We start from the raw sequence: 11,550 nt of genomic DNA, 5'->3' as shown, positions 1-11,550 counted from the left end.
TGCATGATGAGCATATGTAGTTGTAGAAAGAATATGTGTGTCGTAGTCTTGTAGATAATATCAAATTTGAGAGAGTTGATCATAGAAAGGTTGAGAGAAATGTCCTCTGATAAATACCAGGCTAGAATATTTATAAAGATATCGAGAATTCTTGTAGAGAAAGGAATTCCAATTAAATCGGGAGTCTATATAGGAGAGAATCTAGAACATATATCCAATTCTCCGAGGATTATGATTACGCTGCCTAACCCCAAGATATCCTAATTTGACTTGAATTAGAGTTTCCTTACTTGGGAGATAAGTAATATCTTCAATGGGCTTAAGCTTAGCCTACCAGACTAAGGTTATTGGACTACGCTTCAGGGCTATGGGTCTTCTGGTCCTTCTTGCCAACCGAGGTGCCACATGTCATGGTCTCAAAAAATTATAGTCTCATAAATTCCCCCAACTATGCTTCTGAGATAGGGCTCCGCTTTGAAGATGAATAGTTACCAACGGATCATGAGTGAATCATCCCAGAATAAGTTTTGTGTAATGCATAACGAAACAACCTTCAAACTGTTTGCTTGATTTGGAGCTAGCCAACTTCCGCTAGTGCTGCTTGCTTGTTTCTCAAAGATATGATCTTTCGGAATTCGACCCATATTGTGAACCCCTGGTTGGAGTTCCAGATGCATAATTGAAAAGTTGGATGCGGGGAGGAATGCGCTTCTATATTCTTAGAAGGACTTAATAACTTAAAAAATATTTTGCTAAGTTTATTTTCCTTAAGTTATTAAGCCTATTAGATTAAAACACTTCAAATTTTTCATCCTTCGCTCCCTTATTTAATCTGTCAATTTTTCTGAAGTAAATTGACTTCGAAGTAAGAAGTACTGGTGCAAAACACAGGCAAGTTTTGTAGACCCGTGACAGAAGTTATCCAACAGATGGAAAATTAATTAAACTCAAATTTTCTAATCCTGAGAATGGTGAAATGACAATTATGACCTTGTGAGCACGGTCGGTGCAGCTCCTCATTTGCAGGGCCTTTCGCCCTCGCACTATACCCACCCTCCTCTCTCTCTCTCTCTCTCTCTCTCTCTCTCTCTCTCTCAAAACCATATCTGTCCAGCTGCACTATCAATTCAAAATCATCGTTCTCTCTCTTTGCCCCGAGTCACTGTCGAGCACTCACTTCCGGTTCCGATGACGTCGCCGCTCGTTGACAAAGAGTACCTCAAAGAAATCGACAAGGCTCGCCGCGATCTCCGCGCTCTCATTTACAGCCGAAGCTGCGCTCCGATCATGCTCCGCTTGGCGTATGCTCTCTCTCTCTCTCTCTCTCTCTATCTGTTTGTTTCCCGATAAAATTTTCGGTAAATGAAAAATCCGAATCCGTTTCTTGCATTTTCTCAGTAGCCAAACATAACTATCGCAGCATTTGCATCATTGTTTGTATCGATTTTGTTGGAGTTATGATTGATTGTTTTTGGAGGTGTGAATTTGTAGGTGGCACGATGCTGGGACCTACGATGCCAAGACGAAGACGGGTGGGCCGAATGGTTCAATTCGGAACGAGGAGGAGTACTCTCATGGTTCCAACAATGGCTTGAAGAAGGCTATTGATTTTTGTGGTATGTTCATTTCTACTGTTTCGTATCGTCAATCGGTATTCAATTTACTAAACTTGATCAGTTGATCTTGTAGCTGTAAAAAAAAAAAAAAATCAGTAATTCATTTTAAAAACATGCAATTCTGTATATGAGAAGCGAGAATCGAGATGATTGTAATTTTATTTTTGTGTCATATGACATGCTATGCAAGCTTTGATGGTTCGTTGGCTGTTTATATGAGTTTATCAGTGCTACAATTGGTCTTTGTTTGCAATTCAGATAGCGCAAGTCCTTAATGCCAAGCATTTAACGAATTTAGATGGTTTTACGGTCTTGTATATGCAACTAAAGACAATGTGCATACTGCATACTTGGGTTTACTTCGGTTTCTCATTTCTAAATGAAACTGATAAGAAAACTGTAATGCAATCATAGTAAGCAACCGTGTATTAAAGTTGTCATTATGTAGCATATTAGGTTGTCTCCAAGGTGCCTTACATGTTTCAATATATATGTAACTACAGTGTCATTCGTTTGGCCATTATACAAAATCGTATGATCATTAAATCTACAATGGTAAACTGCCATTTGACCCCTTGAACTATTACTCCATTTGAAATTGACCCCCTGAACTATTTTTTTGGTAAATTAACCCTTGAACTGTTTGAAGTCAGCCAATTGACCCCTTATCGGTAGATTCAATCACTATTTCATCAAATTCAAAGGAAAATTAGTCTTTTCTTCATCAATTCTTACTTGTCAACTATAACCACCAATGAACTTATGACATTTGAAAACAAAATAATTTGTAATTTCAATTTGAGATGGGCCATTATGTAAACGTTTGGGTTTTATATGTTTTCTCATTATCCTATATGTTTTTGAATTATTTTGTGTCCATGTGTCAAAATTTTATTGGTGGTTATAGCTGACAAGTAACAATTGATGACGAAATGACTAATTTGCCATTGAATTTGACGGAATTGATTTTGCAATCTAACGGCAAGGGGATAATTGACTGATTTTAAATAGTTCAAGGGGTTAATTTACCAAAAAAATAGTTTAGGGGGTCAATTTCAACTGGGGTGATAGTTTAGTGGGTCAAACCACAATTTACCTAATCTACAAGGAGTACATACAAATAATGCATTTGAGAGTCATGCTTTTAAGTAGGTATCCAATGTGGGGTATTTTTGACGGGTGCTTCTCTTTTATGTCAGAGGAAGTCAAGTTGAAGCATCCAAGGATTACATATGCAGACCTATACCAGGTGATTATAGTTCTGAAAATTTACTCTGCCTGTAATATAATTGTAGTTCATCAAATTATTTGCAAATGAAGAGGTTTTACAAAGATCACCACAGTTTTTCCTAAATGTGTCGAAGATAGCATGGATTCTTCAATGAAAGTAGCGATTAAGGGGCATGATTACTTGTATTTTCAGCTTGCGGGTGTTGTTGCAGTTGAGGTCACTGGAGGCCCCGTCATTGATTTTTCTTCAGGCAGGAAGGTATGTTGTGGTCAGTGATCACTTATTTCAAGAAACATAACGAGTTTCCTTATCATTACTTTCAAGTTTTCATCTGCTTTTTTGTACTTTTTCGTAGGATTCTAAAATTTCTCCTAAGGAAGGACGACTTCCAGATGCTAAACGAGGTTTATTCCAATACCTTAGATATCTTCTTCAATATTTAATTTTCCCAATTTTTATATTTCTTATATGGTTGCATTTTAATTGGATTATAATTCATGAATTGTATGCATTTACATATCAGAGACTATGAAGTTTCTGGATAGAGTAGATGAACAGTTTTCTAATAACATCTCTGTTATATTTTGGCATTAATGGTTTATGTGTAGCAAACTTCTAAGTTTCTAAGAGTCAGAGATACTCGTTGAGCAGCTTTGTATCCATGTCAGGATGTGTAACATACTAACATGGTACATGTCCTCATTATGTTGTTCTCGGTGTTGGTTGCAAGTTCTTAATGCAAATAGTTGTAGTCATTAGCGTGCACAGATTTCCTGTAGAGCTCAACAAAGCCACGGAAACAACTGAGGCTTTCCACCTTTTTTTTTAATATGACTCATTTTTGTTGTTACACCACTAATATATTCTCATAAGTTCAGATTGGTTTGCATGGTGGGATTCCTCTGTTATTCCATGGAATTGCTATAACTTGCTCCATGTTAAAACTCAACCCACTTCTTCCCATCTCCTAGCTTTGTTTATGTGTTAAGAAGTTGGGCATACTTTGCTTGTGTATCATTTTCAGTTAAATTTTTTGGGAGATGAATTTTTTGTTGTTCATTAAAAGAAGTTTAATTTTTTGTCGGTGTATTTTATGTTTTGATAATAGGTGCACCACATTTGAGAGAAAGGTTTTATAGAATGGGGCTGTCTGACAAGGATATTGTTGCACTATCTGGGGGTCATACACTGGTAATTCTTGCTCCTTGATGCGTCTATATACGGTCTTCTTTGGTATTATATAGACATGTTTACTCTGCTTCATTTGCTCTGGTCTTATAGGGAAGGGCACATCCAGACAGATCTGGTTTTGATGGTCCTTGGACTAAGGAACCTCTGCAGTTTGATAACTCATACTTTGTGTAAGACTTGAAAAATTGGTGATAATTTATCATTTTATGTCATTATGCTTGCTTGTGGATATGAACACTTGTTGCTACTCATTGTTGACAGTGAACTGTTGAACGAGGAGTCAGAGGGGTTGTTGAAACTTCCGACAGATGCAGCTTTAGTGGAGGATCCTGAGTTCCGTAAATATGTTGATCTGTATGCAAAGGTAATTTGGGTTTGGGCTTGTTTCAGTCCTATTTTTCTGGTAACTAGTGTTGGGTTATTTATCACTGCTTGATTATATTTACATACTTACACTGTTCGTTTAGAGCTACTTTAATATTGTCGATAGACACTAATTTAAAAAATAATCAAATGTGGCTCACCCATGTTCTGGTGGTGCGTAATTTGATCACCCCTGACCTACCAACCACTTGGAAAAATGCTAGATTTAGGTTGAGCTGTTTATAAGATGGTTTACTTTATTAGCTCTTAATTTCTTATAAGCCCTTGTAAATTATAAGCAATCCAATAAAACAGGTTTCGTCGGGATTGAAAATGGAGCTTACTCAAGTAAACCATCTCCCCTTTTCTTCTTCAATTTGGACTAGCCTTTTCTCTGAATTGATATTAACCGATATTGGGTTAAACCAGGCTCATTATTAAGCAGTAACAGAACACCTCTACTGGCATCATGGCCACTTAAAAGCTGAGGCTAATATGGTTAAGTTTTACATTTTGCAGCGGATACCGAACCCCAATTTTGTGTTTGGTTGGAGTGATTGAACTTTGATAAACCAAGTTACTTAGCTAGGGATGAGCATGGATGGGGTCAGGGCCCTGCACCAGCTGTCTTGTGCCCATCCCTATGCTTGCCCTTGATGTTTTTTTTAGATACATATAAAATTAGCTATCGTTGTGGGTTTATTTATGCTTTTTTTATTTGACATTCTTTTTCTTACTTTTGCTAAATTTGGCGTATGACAGGATGCGGAAGCATTTTTTAGAGATTATGCTGAATCGCATAAGAAACTTTCAGAGCTCGGGTTTACTCCAAACCCCACTTCCTCAAAGACAACTGCTAATGACAGCGCGATACTGGCACAAGGAGCGGTAGGAGTCGCGGTTGCTGCTGTTGTTGTGAGCCTAGGTTACTTGTATGAAGCTCACAAGAGAGCCAAGTAGAGTCCTAGAAGTTGTCGACTTGCTGAACTGATTACCTCGATCTTCCTTTTTCTTTCCGGCTGGAGATTACCGTGATCCCTTATGAATAATTGCCACAGGCTGCTTAGTAGCTAATTGGCCAGTGGGAAGATATAAGTAGACTTTTTATCCATTTCAAGGAAAATAATATAATGCACGGCGAACATAGTGACATGAACACTTAGTACTGCTCTTTCATATACTCTCTTAAAAGGTTTTTTGGCTGTTGCTTTTGCAAATTTCAAAGAACACGAATTTCTAACGGAAATTGATTTCACAATGTATGATTAACGGCTATGATGAATTGATCATAGAATCCTCACAAAGAGGATCCGGAGAGGGGACTCATCCCTTCTTATTTATTTTTTTTGTCAAACGATAGATTACGGAACTTGAACCTATGCAGTCATGCAAGACTCAACATTTCTCTACTACTGTGATAAAATGGCCACTTTGTTGGATATTTCCTGTTCATCTATGTCCAATCTTCCGATGTTCAGGTGGAGGTGGTCCTTGCATTCTTGTATTCTGATAAAATATCACCATTTTTCATTTATAATTGTTATATTTTAGGGATTTTTGGTTTTGGGTGTTGATTATTAATCTAACGTCGTTATACAAGAACTCATTTCTTTTTATTGGAGATATTAAAAAAAAGCATAGTTTCTTTTTTATTAATTTCAATATTTTAAACCTTTTTTTTTTAAATATCCGGTCATATTAAAAAAATGTGCGCATTCGCCGGCCGGTAGCGGTCCGTCCGATGTAGGACGTAGGCTCATGTGCTCATGTGAGGCTAGGCACTTATATATATATAATTATATAATTAGATTATAATTTTGTCAACGGCTTCTCAAATAACGGTGGATTATTCTATTCAATCGCAAACTTTAATCTAACGAATCAAGACCAAGTCCTTCCCCTCGTGCTTTACAAAATGGAATGCAAACTAAACAATTTCAATTTTCAAAGATTACGTAATTAGGCGATGTTAATCAGTGATTAACTGATCTGAAAAGCTGGAAGACATAGAGATTAGCGCAAGAAAATCTTGATTTGGGTTTGGTTAATTGAGGAAATGGGGTTCTTCAGTACGATTTTTGGGTTCTGCGGATTCGGACTCGGGATTTCAATCGGCCTCGTAGCAGGATATTTCCTGTTCATCTATGTCCAATCTTCTGATGTTCAGGTGGTCCTCTCTTTGCATTCTTGTTTTCTGATATATATATATAATATCGTCATTTTTCGTTTATATTTGTTTATATTTTTGGAATTTTTTTTGTTTTGGGTTTTGATTATTCGTCAACATGTAATTTGATTTGTTCTTATCTGCTTTGATTGCTCTGGGTTTCCTTATTTTCTTCATCCGTGTAAATGGGTTTTGATTAATATGCCGTGGGATTTCTTCATTTAATCATGATGTGCGATAGTCAAATTCAGGGACGGCATTGACGTGTGGTAGTAAAATTCACATTGATCGATTTTTAAATCGAGAGATCAAACTGATGGGACACCTTTGGTAAAATCCTTATATAATATGTGTATATGTGTGTGTATGTCGATACATACATATATAGATACTATATTATATGTATGTGTGTACATTGAGTGTGTGTTGCAGCATTGCTATTTGCATTATTTTATATAGTATTTTGTTAAAAAATAAATATCTTCTGGATTTAGATGCTGATGTAGTTGGAGAGATTTTTAATTTAGCTTGACTTTCATGAAACAAGCAGTATAGGTGCTCTGTGTTCTTTTTTTTTTGGGTCAATAGGTGCTCTGTGTTCAGCATTGCTAAATTATCAACTCAGTACTACATGACTCTGTCGATTTATTAAATTATCGATTCACTGTTTTTGTTTGGTTTAAAGTAACTTTTACTACATTATAACTGTAGAAAAAGAAAAGATTGGAACAAACGAGAAAAGAAGGTGATGCACATTGTTTGTTGCATATTTGTGGAAAAATATGACATGTCTATCTTTGTTTGTGTAACTCTAATAGTTTGAATTGTGTTTGTCAGAATCCTGAAATTCGTCCCTTGGTTGATCAAGATACGGAGACATTGCAGCGTATGCTTCCCGAGATACCTCAGTGGGTGAAAAATCCAGACTACGATCGTGTCAGTAACTATTCTTTCATAATGTTAAATAGCATGGCGTTATAGCCTTTACATTCTCTTTGACATTTTCTTTTTTCCCATGCGAAGCTTGACTGGCTAAACAGATTTCTTGAATATATGTGGCCGTATCTAGACAAGGTGCTTGAAACTCATCTAGCTCCCTTCCTTTTCTCATATAATCTTGACTTTTTATTGATGCTTCACGGCTTTCTGTTTTATTCTTCTATAGGCAATCTGCAAGACTGCAAAAGAAATTGCAAAGCCCATAATTGCTAAGGAAATTCCAAATTACAAGATTGAATCTGTTGAGTTTGAAACACTGACTCTAGGTTCCTTACCACCGACTTTCCAAGGTTCGTTAACTTGATATTCCACAAACACCTCATCAGAGAGTTATTAGGAACTTACATTCCAGCTTTGGCAGTTCACTGTCTTCTTGAACTGTGTATGTGTGTGTGTGTGTGTGTGTGTGTGTGTGTGTGTACATACACACGCATATTTTGTAAAAAGTGTTTTCCAAACATCACATTCGTTTTTTTGCATCTTATTGGTTTTAGGCATGAAAGTTTATGTCACTGATGAGAAAGAGTTGATTATGGAACCCTCCATAAAATGGGCTGGAAACCCTAATGTCCTTGTTGCTGCTAAAGCATTTGGAATGAAAGCAACCGTTCAGGTTTTCTGTTCTGTGCTAGGAATATGTTCTACCGTTAATTTTTGTGTCCTTTGATTGAGGCAGGGAGATAGTATTGCTTCTATTAATGTTGTACTGTTTGCTTCACTTCAGGTACTGGATTTACAAGTTTTTGTTGCACCACGTATCACTTTGAAGCCGTTGGTTCCAAGCTTTCCTTGTTTCGCACAAATAAACGTGTCTCTCATGGATAAGGTTTGTGTTCTGGTGAAATAAAAATTTAATAGTGGCGTCATACTGGCCCTTTGGGTCTCAATAACATAGAACTATATATTTACTTATCTTGTTTTCAAGGAAGTTGCCATTGTTTTCTCCGTGATGGCTACAGTATTGTAACCGCAAGTACATAGTTCTATTCTACTATAATGTCGAAGCTCCTCTTTATTTTACAAGTTTTATGGTACACACATTACAATGTTCATTTTTAGGAAGTCCAGATCAATCCTGATTATGTATATTCAGGATTGTCTTTCGTCAAGAATATATTCTTTGTTGAATCTGTTTATTGTTTTCCTTATGATTTTCTATAAGAGCTTATGTAGATCTTATGCTTTCCAGTGCTAATTCTTCAATCTTTTCCGTGATTATTTTCTTGTGGTTTTGCAGCCTTATGTTGATTTCGGATTAAAGCTTTTCGGCGCTGATCTTATGTCAATACCTGGCCTTTATAGATTCGTCCAGGTAGAATGTCAATGTCTTTCTCTGTTTCTGTTCTTTGCACGTATGTGATCAACTTATTCTTAATCATGGTGTTATGCTTATCAGTTTCATAATAGTAGTTTTAACCGTGTTAGAAACGGTTTTTCCGCAGGAGCTAATCAAAGATCAGGTTGCTAACATGTATCTGTGGCCCAAAACTCTCGAAGTGCCAATAATGGACCCAGCAAAGTACGTCTCTATATTTGTCTGAAATTTATTGTGACTACATACTTTTTGTTTCTTTAAGTTTTGGCTGACAAAGTTATTCGACGTTGCAGAGCCTTTAATCGGCCTGTAGGAATGCTCCATGTGAAGGTTCTGAGGGCAATGAAGTTGAAAAAGAAGGATCTTCTTGGTGCTTCAGACCCTTATGTGAAATTAAAGCTCACCGAGAACAATATGCCTTCGAAGAAGACCACTGTCAAGCACAAGAACCTGAACCCTGAATGGAATGAGGAATTTAACTTGGTTGTTAAAGATCCAGAGTCTCAGGCTTTAGAACTTCTTGTTTACGACTGGGAGAAGGTATAGTATACCAGTTTACCATCGAAAGTCATATTGTATGTTATCGCACTTAAGAATGGGCAAAACAAAACAAACTCGAAAATCGAAAACAAAATAACCAAGACAAATAGCACCAAGAATTAATGTGGTTTGGCTATTTGCCTACGTCCACGGGGCATCAACAACAAAATCTTTCACTATATGATGCATTTTATTCCTTGTGTAGGTGGGCAAACATGATAAAATGGGTATGAATGTAGTACCTATGAAAGATCTACCCCACAACGAGCCAAAAGTTATGACTCTCGACCTCCTTAAAAACATGGACTTGAATGATGCCACAAATGAGAAGCAGCGGGGGCAGCTTGAAGTGGAATTGCATTATAAACCTTTCAAAGAGGAGGACATGCAAAAAGGATTTGATGAAACACTGACAGTACAGAAAGCTCCCGAGGGAACGCCACCCGGTGGAGGTTTGCTTGTTGTTGTAGTTCATGAAGGTCAAGATCTTGAAGGAAAGCACCACTGTAATCCGTCTGTAAGACTTATTTTCAGAGGGGAGGAAAAGAGAACCAAGGTATGAGAGCACCATCTTTATGTTTATCAGTTATCATACACAGACACAAACACTCGAGAATGTATGCATCTTGGAGTCGTAGAAAATGCCCCAAGTCTGCGATTTTAAGATTGTTTCTTGTTATGTTTATCAATTTCCTTTGAGCTGTGCAGGTACTAAAGAAAAGCAGAGATCCAAGATGGGCAGAGGATTTTCAGTTCATGTGTGAGGAACCTCCTACTAATGACAAACTACATGTGGAGGTTGTCAGCACCTCGTCGAGGATGGGCCTTCTGCATGGAAAGGTGCGAATCATGTCTCATTTTTGCTTATTATTGCAAATGGACAGCTATCCTGGATAATGTTGTGAATACCTCCTGTGTCAAGCAACTGCACTCAACTTTCTATCCAAAAGGACTTGTAGTTTTCCTTTCGGATGTTATGAAAAATTCTTTCCGCATCCTTGTTTTGTTTATATTGTCTGACAAAATCATTCGTATTTTGTGGAATCAGGAATCTCTGGGATATGTTCAAATCACTCTTACGGATGTCGTTTCAAACAAGCGAATCAATCAGAAATACCATCTTATAGACTCGAAGAATGGTCAAGTGCAGATCGAGCTGCAATGGAGAACTGTTGAATGAGCTCAAAATTCATTTTTCTTCTTAATTTTGTTACACCCGGAAACCGTTCCCTTGATTAAATTGATACAGGTTGAGTCCATAGCATAATACATACGACGGTGAGATGGAATTTATATACTCAATTTTCGTCAAACGATATCGATTTGTTTGGTGTTTTTGTACATGATCGTTGTAATGATCTTACAACGAATCTTATTACAAAGTGAAATCCTTGATAATATCCATTTAATGGGTTTGCATTGCTCACACTGGGTTAAAATTAGCATGATTTTAAAGTTTTATATATTCCAATATAATAATGATATATTTTTAGAGAAATCATAATTAGTTAGAGTTAACATGATTACAAGTTCGCTGCACTGAAATATGATAAAAAGAGTATTAGGGAAATCAAAATTGAATAAAGATTATCACTTTAAATAGTGATATTTTACTTTAATCTGATGTGGGGTTGGGGGGTACATAGAGTTTGATGGACTTAGTTCGGCTCTCAAATTCAAGTGTATTAAATATAGATTTGTGCCAAAAATATTAGGGGGTAGAAAGTCAACAGTCTCACTTTTAAGAGAGTATTCTTAGCATTTCTCTAGATTTTTAAAGAGTCAACAAAAGTCATAAAGACTTTTATGACTTCTAAGAAGTCATAAAAATCTTGTGGTATTTAATTATGAGTTTTTGTGAGTCTTTAAAATTTAAGTGTATTAAAAATTTCACTTATTTCAAAGTATTTTAAAAAGTCATGGATTTTTTTTATAGACTTTGAGTACTTTTATAGTAAGTTTTTTGTCATAGAAAATCTAACCTTTCCACCTAAGATTTTGATGAATTTTATTTTTCTCAATTCTCTAATGTATACTCTACCATTCACCATATTACAATGACCATCATTATCATCACTTCCACCACCTTACCATGACCATCTCCTCCATCCAATCACCACCGCCCCCA

The 11,550-nt window shown here is 36.5% G+C and overlaps 2 protein-coding genes across 2 annotated transcripts; both read left to right on the top strand.

Moving 5' to 3' along the window:
* The first annotated feature begins 1,071 nt into the window (after positions 1 to 1,071).
* On the top strand, positions 1,072 to 5,553 carry LOC103965607 (L-ascorbate peroxidase 3-like). Its single transcript, XM_048564630.1, has 9 exons — positions 1,072 to 1,301; positions 1,492 to 1,616; positions 2,816 to 2,865; positions 3,040 to 3,105; positions 3,203 to 3,251; positions 3,956 to 4,038; positions 4,129 to 4,208; positions 4,300 to 4,402; positions 5,164 to 5,553. Exons 1-9 carry the CDS (start codon positions 1,189 to 1,191, stop codon positions 5,359 to 5,361), a joined length of 867 nt encoding a protein of 288 aa, XP_048420587.1. The 5' UTR covers positions 1,072 to 1,188; the 3' UTR covers positions 5,362 to 5,553.
* Positions 5,554 to 6,211: 658 nt separating this feature from the next.
* Positions 6,212 to 10,848, top strand: LOC125468609 (synaptotagmin-2-like). The gene is made up of 12 exons (XM_048564624.1): positions 6,212 to 6,568; positions 7,406 to 7,504; positions 7,592 to 7,642; positions 7,734 to 7,857; positions 8,062 to 8,180; positions 8,292 to 8,393; positions 8,805 to 8,879; positions 9,010 to 9,086; positions 9,176 to 9,422; positions 9,628 to 9,978; positions 10,131 to 10,262; positions 10,471 to 10,848. Exons 1-12 carry the CDS (start codon positions 6,458 to 6,460, stop codon positions 10,600 to 10,602), a joined length of 1,620 nt encoding a protein of 539 aa, XP_048420581.1. The 5' UTR covers positions 6,212 to 6,457; the 3' UTR covers positions 10,603 to 10,848.
* Positions 10,849 to 11,550: the final 702 nt, after the last annotated feature.

Source organism: the organism of the source record quoted next, unplaced genomic scaffold (assembly GCF_019419815.1).
Source record: "Pyrus x bretschneideri cultivar Hongxiangsu unplaced genomic scaffold, Pyrus_bretschneideri_v1 Contig10, whole genome shotgun sequence".
Classification (NCBI taxonomy): Eukaryota; Viridiplantae; Streptophyta; class Magnoliopsida; order Rosales; family Rosaceae; genus Pyrus; species Pyrus x bretschneideri.
The sequence above is the reverse complement of the archived record's forward strand: the minus strand, read 5'-3'. Positions and strand labels throughout refer to the sequence as shown.